At 44.7% G+C, this 15,096-nt stretch overlaps 2 protein-coding genes across 8 annotated transcripts in view; one reads left to right on the forward strand and one right to left on the reverse strand.

Moving 5' to 3' along the window:
• The window catches only part of GPCPD1 (glycerophosphocholine phosphodiesterase 1), a 51,720-nt gene extending 48,352 nt beyond the window's left edge, over positions 1-3,368 (forward strand). For 6 of the 7 annotated variants that reach the window (XM_081906236.1, XM_081906237.1, XM_081906234.1 and 3 more), the window contains exon 20: positions 1,731-3,368. In XM_081906236.1, coding sequence (XP_081762362.1) covers positions 1,731-1,920 — 190 coding nt within the window. In that variant the 3' untranslated portion in view covers positions 1,921-3,368. Of the gene's footprint in view, positions 1-1,143; positions 1,182-1,730 lie in introns of all 7 variants that reach the window. The other variant, XM_081906239.1, reaches the window with a different exon arrangement.
• A 4,351-nt stretch (positions 3,369-7,719) lies between these two features.
• LOC309367234 (uncharacterized protein) lies at positions 7,720-14,167 on the reverse strand. Its single transcript, XM_081906638.1, has 3 exons — positions 13,813-14,167; positions 9,799-10,160; positions 7,720-7,865 (listed from the first exon to the last, which is right to left on the reverse strand). The coding sequence occupies exons 1-3, from the start codon at positions 13,869-13,871 to the stop codon at positions 7,738-7,740; spliced, it is 549 nt and encodes a 182-aa protein (XP_081762764.1). The 5' UTR covers positions 13,872-14,167; the 3' UTR covers positions 7,720-7,737.
• Positions 14,168-15,096: the final 929 nt, after the last annotated feature.

Raw genomic sequence — 15,096 nt, forward strand, 5'->3', positions numbered from 1 at the left:
TTGGCAGTGAATGCTTCCAGTTGAACCCTTTTTTCATTCTTCATGGCTTTCATATTTATCCCTTTCTATTTTGTATCGTGAAAATGTGACAGTGTGGTCTAGTGTATCAGATCAGTCAGTGGCATAGCGTGGGGGGTGCAGGGGGGGCCGGCCGCACCGGGCACAACATCTGGGGGTTAGGGTTAGGGGGCGCAAATCCACGGGTTAGGGGGCGCAAATTACTTGCCTTGCCCCGGGTGCTGACAACCCACGCTACGCCACTGATATCAGTTTTGAGGCTTGGGCCATAAACATTATTTTCACATCAAGGAATTTTTGTTTCTGGTTTCTAATTTCTGCTTTCTAATTTAATTCCTTGGATATCTGAAAACCATTTTCGCAGAGCATTACTAATCATTCTGTTAACATGGCTGCACAACAGAGAAGTGTCTGGACATTCCTGTTTATCTTGTGAAGGGTGGTTTCAAAGAACTGTGGTTTGAGAACAGAGGGTTTGGGTTATTCATTAAATAATGCCCCCAGATTGGGTGAGGGAATGCAATAGCTACTAAAACGTCGGGATAGATGGCTGCTCCAAACTATATTTTAGATGTAAAGCTAACTTTAAAATAAAAACTGAATACTGTTTTACGGCTGCACATGTAAATGGCTTCAGAAATTTGGTCAGAGACTGAACAATATTTTTCAGGAAACCCTAGATACAATAGCAAGGGACTTAATTCGTATTCAACCTAAGGCTATTTGGCACATTTCAAGATTTTATTTCTTGCTTCTTTATATGGTCAAACAATCATGAGTTCATCAAGCTTGGAATCTGTAGGTGGAAGTGCCTGTTTTCAGAACCAGCACCGGAAGCTATGGAGGTGGGTGGGGAGGAGTCAATTCAGCTTCCGTTCTGCACCTGCCAATCATTGTCCACGGAGTTCTGGCCTTTGAGGCCTTTAATGGAAGGCTAGAGTTATCGGTCATGTTACAAATGTCTGATGGGACTCTGAATCAGACATTGGATCTACTACCTATGCAAATCCCCCAGGCACCTGTCTCCCAGAGACGAGCAAAAATTCTAGGTGTGCTGTATTCAAGAGTAGACCCTCTAAATAGGAGAGTAACTCGTCCCTGACACCTGGATTCCTTTTCCTCTAGACACTCACCAGATCCTCAACTTACAAATGATGTGACAGGTTTGTACTTGCTGACCAGAATGCTTTTTTTTAAATAGAAAAGTGCATAACTCCACAATGCTTTCTCCTTACTTTAAAAACAAAAGTTGGAACGCTCTTATTCAGTAGCAACGTATGCACTATGTTCTCTGCAGACTTTTCATTCATTTAAAGGTTGTAATTGTTGTATGGCATGCCGTGCAAATAGTAAGCAATGCCTGTATCTTGTGCCAATGCATGCATCAGAACTATTGGGTGGATTTATAACATGGTGATTTCTAACACCCAGGAAAGCCACTCCATAACTTTGCTAGCAGGGTTGCCTCGAAGCTTTCACTTGGTGACATGTCAGATGCTGAGCACCCTACTTCTAGAACTATCACTGGATGAAATATTGGAGCACACCGGGATATAAAAGCAAATTTCATTGAAGTCTTAGAACATTGGCATAAAACGTTTTGGGGGTGAAGACTTTGGTTATGAAGGGGCATATCTGCTCTTGTGTATATAAGACCTTGAGTGTGCCTTTGGCTTTGCATTCATTCCTTTCTCGTTGTATGTCTGCCTTAGGATTTATGACTGGATGCCTGAACAACCAAATATATTCCAGACCGAGCAGCTAGAGCGGTTGAAGCAGGAGGTACCAGAGCTCAAAAGTTGCCTCTGTCCCACCGTGAGCCACTTTAGTTCTCTAGGTCTATGTAAGTGTAGTAATAGCACCATACAAGCAAGGATGTCTGAAAGCTCAAGCAGTTTTTAGCAGACTCTGTGCACAGAGGAATGCCGTTTGGTATGTTCACCAATTCTTTCCACTGAGCAAAGCTAGCAATGCCTCACTGTTCTTGAATCCAAACCAAGCAATAACACATGGTCCACTGTAGAATATGAAATGTCGTTGCTCGATTGTCAAAGCCATTGCTAGAATGCTTGGTCAGTGTAATTACTGGTTTACTCTACTCCTGTGTTTTGAACTGACCAGTTTAATGTGGAATCTGTGTACTGTAACATACGCACCTGGTTTCTGAGCAACCTGAAATGCAATAGTTGCCTAAGTCGCTAGGATCTCAGCTGCCAAATATCATTGTTCAATTGATTTGACTCCAATGCCAGTGGAGAAGACTGTACTGTATAAGATAATATTTGGCCTGGGGGGAGAGGTACCTCAGGTGCGTGCATTTGCACCGATGCACGCATTTATTCAGACAGGTGTGCCATCACATTGTAAAACTGCAATTGTAGCTTCATTCCCCGCTCCACCCCCACCCCACCCCCCGTTGCCTTCAGGTTGCTGCGGTTTTGTCTTTTTATTTTGCCTGATACAATGATGAATGGCATAGCCTCTGCCTAGCAACCTTCAGGTGAATGGTACCCCTCCTTCACTGTTTTTGTATCTAAATTTTGCTGACGCACAGAATGTTGTCAATCACTATAAGCCAAATTGCCAGTGTCTGACTATAGGTTTAAAATGTATATATATCATTGTACGTAAATGTTAAAGGCACAGATGCACAATACAAAAGCCAGTAAGTACTGCTCTAGATGTTTGCAGCGGTCCTTGCACTCTTGTGGTGCTATATGATGCAAGGGTAGTAAGGGCTGAATAAAAATGCTCAAATCTTTGCTCTTGCAAAACCACAATCCCTTTATATGTAGATAGCTAAATGAGGTTTGTATCATCTTTTTTTCCTGGCCACTAGCAGCTGTGTTAGAAAAGAAAAGAAAGAATGTTAGATTTGATTTTCAGAATGTAATAGGGTTGTAGTCTTTAACCTCTGGCTAATGTACTGTGTATAACTTATTCAGAAATTATGATCTAGAGTATTTCGCCAAGTATGTATGTTTGCATGTACTTAAAACCCATACCTCTCTACAATACCAGGTAATTGAAGCTCAAGTATCTGTAACTTTTTACTGAAGTGTTCAAGTGCATAATAAAAATGGGGGGGAAATCCTTCGATGGCAAATCAACAATTGAAAACAATAGCTTGTATGATATGAATCTTGTCACTGCTCTACAAAGCTGACTATATAAAAGTTCAATAAATGCAAGTATATGTACATGGTTTTTGGTCTGTACTACTGAGTTGTTTGGTGGACGTAGTTTGTCTTGATTGCTTTGTATTGAACTTGCTTTTGTTGAAGAGCAGCCTTCAGGTCTCTGGGAATGATCTTATTTTAAAATAAAATGCATTTTATATCTAAATATAATCTAGCTCTGCATTTGATTTATTTGTAGGGGTTTGAGCCATGTGTACAATACTTAACTATGACCTAACTATGAATTTGGTTCTTGATCATCCAACTTTTTAAAGTGGTCTAGACCCCATGCTCTGTATGTCTGCGGGGTGAATTTTAACATGAATTCTCAGACTGCTTATGGCATCCATATTTTCTCTGAGCCTTGACTCTTTTGCTTTGTAATAGTCATGCTTCCATTCTGTATGGTGAAATTGCTAGGATTATAATGTTCATGGAGTGACAAAATACCTGCATACACTTTGCCAGGTGGCTCTCTGCTCTGCTCCCAGTAGTATCATTGCTCCCATAGTCTTATCTAGATTCCTGCATGCCTCTGACCAACCAGAAGGAAGAAAAGGCAGAACATGTGTGGTATCTGCTTCTGAGCAGTTGCAGAAAAAGAGCGAGTGGAGTCACAAAGCTGAGGGGAAAACGCATTGAAGTGAGCTGCTACTGCACCTCTCTGTTTTCCCTATCTTCATGCTGGTAGCATGAACCAACAAGATGTTTAAGAGAGGCTTTCTCTTGTTAGCCTTCCTGCCTCTCTTCCTCCAACACTTCCTCCAACACTGCCACTGTCCAGCAGTTCTTTCCTCAAACTCCAGTACAGTGGTACCTCAGGTTACATACGCTTCAGGTTACATACGCTTCAGGTTGCAGACTCCGCTAACCCAGAAATATTACCTCAGGTTAAGAACTTTGCTTCAGGATGAGAACAGAAATCATGCTCCGGTGGTGTGGCAGCAGCAGGAGGCCCTATTAGCTAAAGTGGTGCTTCAGGTTAAGAACAGTTTCAGGTTAAGTACGGACCTCTGGAATGAATTAAGTACTTAACCCGAGGTACCACTGTATTTCTTGTACTCCTTGCTCTGGAAACTTTTCCTCAAGACCTACATTCCTAGAACTCTTCCTCAACCTCCACACAAGATATTCTGGAAGAAGACAGTTTGCCGGCAACCTCGCCTCTCTTGCTCCAAACTTAACTTGCTAAAAGATCCATTCCTTGAAAGACCAGTTGCCTGACATTTGGGTTTCCAGCACTGTGTAGCTCCTTAATCCATCTGTTGAAGAATTTCACTTTCCAAACACTGAAGGCAAACTGACATTTTGCCTGCATACCAGAGAGTGACCTTTTAAGCAGAACAAACACGTGAGGTGGGGGGAAACCACCTTTGCTTAAGAAATGGGGTGGTGGGATATGTTTAGAGTGTATTCATTTGCAGATTAAGCAGTTTAGGGTGAGCTATGAGACATTCTGTACTGACTGGCACCCTCAAGAGCTTTGTTTTCATATGCTGGAGTCAGCACTGCCCTTGGCAGCACCCTTGAATACTCATGGTATAAGTTAGGGAACAGAACAAAGAGTTCAAGGCAGTTTCACTCAGAGAATTTCAAAAGAATCACAATAAACTTTGGCCAGCTTTATTCAGGGGAGGTTAATGGACATTTCTTAGTCCTGCTTCATAGATGTGAGTGAGAAGATGGTATTCGATGAGTCTCAAAATGCATACACATCTACCTGCACCTTATGATTAGCTACTGGGCTAAGTTCAAGGAGCTAGTAGTGGGGTACAAAGGACTGTACAGCTTGGGACTGGGATATGTGAAAGATCATCTCATCCCCTGTGTGCCCAACCGATCACTGCACTCAGCAAGGAGATGGCATCCTTCAGGAGGTACGTTCTGCACAATTCCAGAGCTGCACCTTCCCATTAGATATCTGACAAGTGCCATCTCTACCATCTTTGCAGTGCTTTTTGAATATATCTCTCTCAACAAGCTGTCCAAGTAGAGATATTTATCCTAGGTATCTGTGTGTGACAGCTGGAGGCTACACCTTAGTTCTCTTCTCACATTTACTAAATAAAGAGCTACCATTGCAGTTCTTTAAGCCATGGTTAGGGTACCTGTATCCCTCCAGGTATTCAATTCCTAGCTCCCAGCCATTATGGACAACCATGAGGGATGATGGGGCCTGTTGTCTAGAAACAACTGGTGGACCACAGAGTCCTTACCCCTGATTTGAGCAAGCACAGGAAGACTCAAGTCTGCTCTTAAGACTGATGGATGAAAAGCAGCAGAGGTGTTAGAGTGACAAAGATGTTTCCAACCCAAGGCTGAGCTTTGTAGCAAGCATTTAAAGCCTGTGACCCTCCAGATGTTGTTGGACTCCAGTTCACATCTGTCCCAGCCGACATAGACAATGGTATTTATATGGCAGCTCCACCCTTCCACTGGAATCACACAGAATTTTAGGAGCTGAAATGCACTTTCAAAGCATCAACATTACAACACTTTTGGATTCATAGCTACTTTACACAAACTTTACTGTATGTTAACGATATTGAAAACGCTAGCTGCATCCGTAGCTGAAAGAGGAAACCTGAATAATACTGTATTGGCCTGAATATAAGCCACACCTTTAAAATTTGGGGGGGGGGGGAGAGAGAGAAAGACAATAATCAAATATAAGCTGCTCCCTTAAAATTCCGCAGACACTCACACCCGTTCCATATGTCTGTTTCAGCAGCAAAATCATAAAAGCCAATCTTTGTAAGGTCGCCAATTTTAGCCGCACTTTAACTTTTCACTGTCAGAATTTGGAAAAAAAGTGAGGCTTATATTCAGGCCAATACGGTAATCCCTTTTGAAAGAGACCTTATCAAGCAGCAGAACTATTGATCATTTTAGTTTTACTATGCTAACTTTCTGTAAACAAGCTTAGAGGCTGGGTTTTTTTTAATGATAAAACAGAATATAAATGTTGTTAAATCAATAAATATTTGTTATCTCCGCCCCAGTATTAATAATAATAATAATAATAATAATAATAATTTTTTTTTATATCCCGCCCTCCCCAGCCAAGGCCGGGCTCAGAGCGGCTTACAAGCAATAATAAAAACAAGATGAATGGTTACAACTTAAAAACAAAAATAAAATACAACATTAAAATAATGGAACATTAAAATATTAAAATGTAACCTCATCGCAGGAGGAGAAGGAAAAGAAAGGGGGGGGGAAAGAGAGAGGGGGAGGGAATCAAATTGGCTCCAAGCCAAAGGCCAGGTGGAACAACTCTGTCTTACAGGCCCTGTGGAAAGAAATCAGATCCTGCAGGGCCCTGGTCTCATGAGGCAGAGCGTTCCACCAGGCTGGAGCCAGTGCTGAAAAGGCCCTGGCTCTGGTTGAAGCCAATCTAACTTCTTTAGGGCCTGGGACCACTAGGGTGTTGTTATTTATGGACCTTGAGGCTCTCCGTGGGGCATACCAGGAGAGGCGGTCCCGTAGGTACGAGGGTCCTAGGCTGTGAAGGGCTTTAAAGGTCAAAAGCAGCACCTTAAATCTTACCCTGTACTCCACCGGGAGCCAGTGCAGCTTGAAAAGCACTGGGTGAATATGCTCCCATGGCAGAGACCCCGTGAGGAGCCTCGCTGCAGCATTCTGTACCCGCTGGAGTTTCTGGGACAGCTTCAAGGTATGTTCACCATAAACGGTCTCAAAGTTGTTTACAAAACAACGCATCCATCAAGTAATATGGTGCGTAATAAAAACGAAAAATTGGCCTGATGAAACTCACTTGAAATGCCTGTAGGAATAGAAAGGCTTTCATCAATTGCAGGTGAAGACTCTGCAAAATCTGGAGAGTCACCAGCAACTCAGCCCCCACTTCAAACAATGTGATCCAGTTGAAGCATTCCTTTGCAAGCAGGAAGTCAGGAAGACCTGCTGGTGCCACGACACACAGAACCTTCACATTATATAATTAGATTAAAGTGCTTAAAACAAGAACTCTGCCAATGTTTCTGGGGTGAAGTGGACTTGAACTTTTTGCCAGTAATAACTAAGAGGGAAATGATAGCACAGCAGTGTGCCGAAGAATAAACAAACAGCTTTCCTTTGGGTCACCGCCTGATCCACTTGACCCTCAACCCCAGTAACTAGCTTGTTAAGGGAGCAGGAATTTCTGCTTTGTGGGGGATAAACTACAGATCCCAGAATTACACCAGCTTCCGTTTAGTAACTGCGTTTCCAGGCCAAGAGATGCGGCAACACTAGCATGTTTGGGGGAATCACACCACTAAAAGAGAGGAGGAATGCCCATTTGCCATATTTTCATGATTTTTTCAAACATAGCCACGGCACCCTTTCCATATTCCTGCTCTTTCCTGTCTCTCAGTTCAGCTTTCATCTGAAGGCTGCCTGCAGAATCTACGCATCTTCTGCAATTGGGAGGATAATTATGAGTTAACCTGGCCCCGTGCAGGCAGACCCCCTGGCCAGCAGTTCTGAAACAAGGACATCCATTATACTGACAAGTCTGTCGATGATCAAGGCACTTTTAATGGGCGACTGTTGATGCAGCTTTCTGGGATGACTCAATCAGATTTATGTTAGGCACCTTCCTGGGATGGTGGTTGAGAAAATGGAAACAAAAGGCTGGTGTGCCACTCTTCCTATCTTCTTGATCTAAAAGAAACAAGGACACAGCAATCTATTCTCTGAAAAAAGGATAATTTGTGGGAACATAATAGCTAACAGCATCTTAAAAAGCAGAGACATCACCTTGCCAACAAAGGTCCGTATAGTAAAAGCTATGGTTTTCCCAGTAGTGATGTATGGAAGTGAAAGCTGAACCATAAAGAAGGCTGATCGCCGAAGAATTAATGCTTTTGAATTAGGGTGCTGGAGGAGATTTCTTGAGAGTCCTGTGGACTGCAAGAAGATCAAACCTATTCCATTCTTAAGGAAATCAGCCCTGAGTGCTCACTGGAAGGACAGATCCTGAAGCTGAGGCTCCAATACTTTGGCCACCTCATGAGAAGAGAAGACTCCCTGGAAAAGACCCTGATGTTGGGAAAGATTGGGGGCACAAGGAGAAGGGGACGACAGAGGACGAGATGGTTGGACAGTGTTCTCGAAGCTACCAGCATGAGTTTGACCAAACTGTGGGAGGCAGTGGAAGACAGAAGTGCCTGGCGTGCTCTGGTCCATGGGGTCACAAAGAGTCGGACACAACTAAACGACTAAACAACAACAAAATAGCTAAAAAAAAAAGGTTTTAGAAAAGCACTAGATTCTCCTAATTGAGATGCTCATTATTAGTCATGGCATGAGTACTATCCAATAGGCATTCTGTGCCATTGTTATTATTATCATCATCATCATCACTACCACCACCACTATTACTACCTACGCCTTGTCCAGATGAGGGCTTGAGAGAGGTTTGGGAGGCTGTACAAAGGCAAAACTGGCATTCATCGCTCCACCATATGCCCACAACTTCAAAAGGTTGTCCACAAATGAATGCAGGCCTTGGGATGAAAATGTTTCCCTCATAAAAGCAGGCTGTTGAGGACTGCAGCTACACAGAACAACCTAGGTAAAGGGACCCCTGACCATTAGGTCCAGTCGTGGCCGACTCTGGGGTTGCGGCGCTCATCTCGCTTTATTGGCCAAGGGAGCCGGCGTACAGCTTCTAGGCCATGTGGCCAGCAGGACTAAGCTGCTTCTGGCGAACCAGAGCAGTGCACGGAAACTCCATTTACCTTCCCGCCAGAGCGATACCTATTTATCTACTTGCACTTTGACGGGCTTTTGAACTGCTAGGTTGGTAGGAGCAGGGACCAAGCAACATGCACTCACCCCATCGCGGGGATTCAAACCGCTGACCTTCTGATTGGCAAGTCCTAGGCTCTGTGGTTTAACCCACAGCGCCACCCTTGTCCCTACAGAACCTAGGTAAAGATAAAGGTACCCCTGCCCGTATGGGCCAGTCTTGACAGACTCTGGGGTTGTGCGCCTATCTCACTTAAGAGGCCAGGGGCCAGCGCTGTCCGGAGACACTTCCGGGTCACGTGGCCAGTGTGACAAAGCTGCATCTGGCGAGCCAGAGCCGCACACGGAAACGCCGTTTACCTTCCCGCTGGTAAGCGGTCCCTATTTATCTACTTGCACCCGGAGGTGCTTTCGAACTGCTAGGTTGGCAGGCGCTGGGACCGAGCAACAGGAGCGCACCCCGCCGCAGGGATTCGAACCGCCGACCTTTTGATCGGCAAGTCCTAGGCGCTGAGGCTTTAACCCACAGCGCCACCCTTGTCCCTACAGAACAACCTACCTTCTCTCAAATGGGTGGCAAGGATGGTGATACAGCCAAATTTATTTCCCATGCTCTCTCGTTTGTAAGGAGAGCATCTCCTAGGCCACAGGTGTCCTGGGAGTCCACCCTGAGCTGCCACTGGTGATTGCTGTGCCTCGCCCCGCCCCCAAGATATCTCTGTTCATCTTCCTACTGAAGTGATACAACCAGAAGCCATATCCTGCCTAGGCAGACAGATCAGCGGCTGGATGGCACATACATTGTGACAAGCCATATATTTCAATTCTCCTACTCTCCACTGACCTTTCAGTACCCTAGAATCTATCCTTTCCCCCATTAGGCCATTTCTGTGGGTCTGCTGTGTGCCGGCGTCCTTCTGTCTCCTGTCATCAGATCTCTCAAGGTGCTCTCCTTCTGTTTCCCCTTTGCATGGGACATCAGAAAGGTTCTCCATCACGGTCTGGTCCTCTCTCTGCCCCTGCTTAACATCCTGCAGAAGATCTCCATCGTCCTTGGTGATGTGCACCATTGCTACAATGGTGAAGGTGTTGCAGTGCCCAACGATGCTCTGCTTGTCTGATAAGAAATGGGACAGATTATCCATCTTCAGTCTCTCCATGTTCTGAGATTCCTCTTCAGGAATTGCCAGCTCAAGGATGTCTCTCCTGGAAATGCAAAAAAAAATTATCAAAGTTGGGAGGCATATGAAGCCATTTGAGTTAAGCTACTCTTCTTGAGAGGTTTAATAACAACAACAACAACAACAACAACAACAACAACAACAATTTATTATTTATACCCCGCCCATCTGGCTGAGTTTCCCCAGCCACTCTGGGCAGCTCCCAATCAAATGATAAAAACAGTACAGCATTAAATATTAAAAACTTCCCTGAACAGGGCTGCCTTCAGATGTCTTTTAAAGACAGGATAGCTGCTTATTTCCTTCACATCTGAAGGGAGGGCGTTCCACAGGGCAGGCGCCACTACCAAGAAGGCCCTCTGTCTGGTTCCCTGTAACCTCACTTCTCGCAATGAGGGAACCGCCAGAAGGCCCTCGGCGCTGGATCTGTGTCTGGGCTGAACGATGGGGGTGGAGACGCTCCTTCAGATATACTGGATCGAGGCCGTTTAGGACTTTAAAGGTCAGCACCAACACTTTGAATTGTGCTCGGAAACGTACTGGGAGCCAATGCAGATCTCTCAGGACCGGTGTTATGTGGTCCCAGCGGCCAGTCACCAGTCTAGCTGCCGCATTCTGGATTAATTACAGTTTTCACCTTCAAAGGTAGCCCCACGTAGAGCGCATTGCAGTAGTCCAAGCGGGAGATAACTAGAGCATGCACCACTCTGGTGAGACAGTCTGCAGGCAGGTAGGGTCATTGCCAATGAGGGAAGAAAAAGAAAGGATGAGTGGGGGTGGATCATGATTCTTGTTCTCTGTGTTTAGCTTTGTATATGTATGGATATTAATTAACATAAATCCCTACCCAACAGCAGCAATAGCAACAGTGGAACGGTCTCCCTTGGAAGGTTGTGGACTCTCCATCCTTGGAGGTTTTTAAGCAGAGGTTGGATGGCCACCTCTCATGGATGCTTTAGCTGAGATTCCTACATTGTAGGGGGTTGGACTAGATGACCCTTGGTGTCCCTTCCAGCTGTACAATTCTGTGATTGATTCTATGATTCATGCCTTCTAAAGCACAGGTGGGCAACCTGCAGCCCAAATCCTGGTTTTTTGCACCCCCTGACACCTTTGAAGTTGCCCTGCTCTTCCATGCCATCAGAGACTGCTTTGAGATTCCAAGAAAAGATTTCGTTACACCACTTATAGATTTCAAAAGGAAGTCATAGAAGGGAAAGTGAAGTTGCTGAAGGGTGCATATAGTATTCTGCTAGAATGGGAAACAAAAGATGAGGATGTGAAATTGGTCATGATCAAATGGGCACAAGATACAGGACATAACATACAATTTGAATATTGGGGAAAACTGCGGGAAATAGATTTTAAATTTACAGATTGTTCTCTTTTGAAAGAAAACTACATGAAAATGATGTATAGATGGTATATAACACCAGTACAGATAGCAAAAATGTATAAAACCGGGTCAAACATATGTTGGAAGTGTAAAGAAAAGGAAGGGACCCTTTAACATATGTGGTGGGACTGCAGAGAATTTTTAAAAAAGGGAAATGATATATAATGAATTAAAGAAAATGATTAAAATGACATTTGCAAAAAAACCAGAAGCATTTTTGTTAGGGATTGTAGGACAAGACCTGCCAAGGAAAATAAAGAATTTATTCATGTATGCTACAACAGCGGCAAGAGTCTTGATAGCACAAGGATGGAAGAATGAGGAAACCCCGACAAAAGAACAGTGGCAAGAGAAATTGATGAACTATGCGGAACTGGCGAAACTGACATACAAATTGCAAGACAGGGACAACTGTGACTTCAAAAAGGAATGGGAACTTTTTACAAATTATTTAAGAAGATAACAAAATGACCTGGACTTCTTGGCAGATTTTGAATAAACATACACAAATTTATTGAGGGTTAATATAGTAAGGATGTATACAATTTTACAGTATGCAGAGAACAACATGAGTTGAAAAATCAGAGAGAGGAGCTGAGTGAAGTCTTGGGGGGGGAGGGAGGATTGGTTCGTTAGGAAGGGGGGGAAGGGGGGAAATAATGAAGATGATCTGTTTTGATAACTTGTTATGTTGAAATTGTAACAATATTGTTAATAAAAAAGAAAGAAGTTCATATCTCAAATAAATAAATGAATAAAAAAAGAGACTACTTCGAGATTCTCATTGTTTTGGGGTGGGGTTCTATCATGTGCAACAAACTCAGATCATGCAACTATAGTAGAACAGGAAGTCTTGCAAAACAAAACCACTCCCCCCCCCCCAAAAAAAATTTGAGTGAAAAGGAAAGTAGTAGGACAAAAAAATCAAAATCAGAATGAATGCTCAATAATCAGGTCCTCTGGAAGTACCCAAAATGCCTTCCTCCCCGGTCATTTTCTCCTCATTTTTCCTGGCTTTTAAAAGCCCCCCCCCCCCCGTCCGCTGCTGCCACTTTCTATGTCATTTCAGAACAATTGAAAATGGGGAGTATTGCATTTGATGCAAACACATTGTGTTTTAAAAACAAAGCCACAGAGTGTTTTTCCCAGTTGTATGGCTGAGGGGAAAATATTCCCTGCCTCACACAAATTGGCTGAGAACAAATTGGTAGTTCGTGAGCACCTCCAGACTGCCAGAAATATGAAGGAGCGATTCAGGCATATACCAGGAAATTTAGGTTTGCACAATTGTAGTGGATTAAAGCACTCTGTTGCCCTGTCGAAGACAGAAACAGCAGCTTTCTTTCTAACAGCCCAATCCGCCCATATTAGAAGGCTTTTGTGATTTCCTAGCACACCAATGAGTTGGTCAAATGATTCTTTAATGAAACCCAGTAATGGATGGATGGACAACACATCTCACCTAGGTATCATATATTTAAAGTATATTTAAAACACATGACTCCCCCCTCCGAATCCTGGGAATTTTAGTTTGTTAAGGGTGCTGGGAACTGTAGCTCTGTGAAAGGTAAACTGCCATTCCCAAGATTCTTTGGGGAAAGCCACACCCTTTAAATGTAATTTGCATGCAGACATCCCTCCACCTATGATGCCAATTTTTTCCCTTTAGTGTGACGGCCTGGGATTCGGACTCAGAGGCTGAACCTGAGGAATCCCGCCTCCAGAACCAGCTAAGCCGGGGCTGGGGCTTGAGCCTGAAGGGTCCTCACCTGTGCTGGATCCTCAGGTGAAGGCACCAACTGAGTCTGCTCTGGCTCCTGAGGTGATGGAAGACCCATTGCCTGCAGGTGCTCCACTCTCAGCCCCGTCAGGGGAAGAGGAGGTTGCCTCTGGGTCCAGTAACCCTCCAGCCTCTCCTGAGCTGCAGAGGCTCAGGGCAGAGAGGCGGAGGGAACTAAGTTCCCGCAAGAGGAGTGCTCACCTCCAGGCCAGGAGAGGCGAGTCACCTGTGGACCGGGGCCACCCTATGCCTCAGGGCAGGTAAAAGCCAGTCAGCCCCAGTCCCAGGTTGCGGGAGCAATGTTGTTGCTAGCCTGTTCCTGTCTGCACCCTGTCCTGCTCTCCTGCCAGAGTTCCTGACCTCACCTGATTCCCCACCTTGGACCCAGCTACAGCTTTGATGGACAGCCTCCATACCGTACCATTGACCTTGGACTGGACTCGGACCTCGCCTCTCGGTTAGCCCCCGGAACCAGCAGAGTTGGTTTGATCCTGAACATACCTTTTATTTCTGTCAAAGCACTTGAAGAAATTCCAGCATGTTAGATTCTGTTTTCCCATCCTGTTGCTCTGCTCCCTGAAGGCTGTTGAATTGGTGCTGCCCTCTGCTTAAAGTTAAAATCCGCCCGCAACCGGAAGAGACTAGATTACAGCTCACTCATAACCAAGAGGCTGGAGAGGAGATCATATCCCCCATTGAATCCTCTGTCACGAGTTGGTGATCTCAGGGCCAAAAAGCACCTCAGAGCCATTGTGATGCCACTGTGACGCAAGAGACCTCTTATCCAATCCTTGCCATGCTCTTCAAAAGCTGTGTCCAGGAAATAACTTGGGCAGCGCCATCAATTCTCTTGGGACCCATGAACACCTGTCTCACCACAACTCTGTCTGGCCAGGGATGACAGAGCTGTAGTCTAGAAGCATCTGAAGGACTATCCCCACCTCTGATATATGACATCACTGGTGCTAAGTCACATACATAAACCAGAGCATTTCTGAAGACAGCCCTGCAATAGGGAAGTTTTTCATGTTTGGTGCCATATTGTGTCTTAATTTGTTTGAAGCCGCCCAGAGTGGCTAGGGTAACCCAGTCAGATGGGTGCAGCATATCCATAAATTACTATTATCCTTATTATTATTAATTTTCTCCAGTACAGTGATGGATATGTGGCAATCAATATTTCCCTCGCCAGTAATGAGTTTTATGAGGAGGGCTTCAGTTGTCTTAAGAGTGCCATAGCATCATTTAGAATAATATAGGTAAAGGTAAAGGGACCCCTGACCATTAGGTCCAGTCGCGGACGACTCTAGAGTTGCGGCGCTCATCTCGGTTTACTGGCCGAGGCAGCTGGCGTACAGCTTCCGGGTCATGTGGCCAGCATGACTAAGCCGCTTCTGGCGAACCAGAGCAGCGCACAGAAACGCCGTTTACCTTCCCGACAGAGCGGTACCTATTTATCTACTTGCACTTTGACGTACTTTTGAACTGCTAGTTTGGGAGGAGCTGGGACCGAGCAATGGGAGCTCACCCCGTTGCGGGGATTTGAACCGCCGACCTTCTGATCAGCAAGCCCTAGGCTCTGTGGTTTAACCCACAGCTCCACCCGCGTCCCAAGAAGAATATAAATCCCACAATAAATAAGCAGGCGAATAAGTATTTTAAGAAAGGTATGAAAAGTGGTGAGATATTCTTTCCCTTACTTTCCAGGTGGCTTTCTAGATTATCCTACAATTTCCTTTGCCCAGCTAACTTTGAGCCTGGCATTGACAACTGTGCAGGAGGCAG

Source organism: Podarcis melisellensis, assembly GCF_964234715.1.
Source record: "Podarcis melisellensis genome assembly, chromosome: 3".
Lineage (NCBI taxonomy): Eukaryota > Metazoa > Chordata > Lepidosauria > Squamata > Lacertidae > Podarcis > Podarcis melisellensis.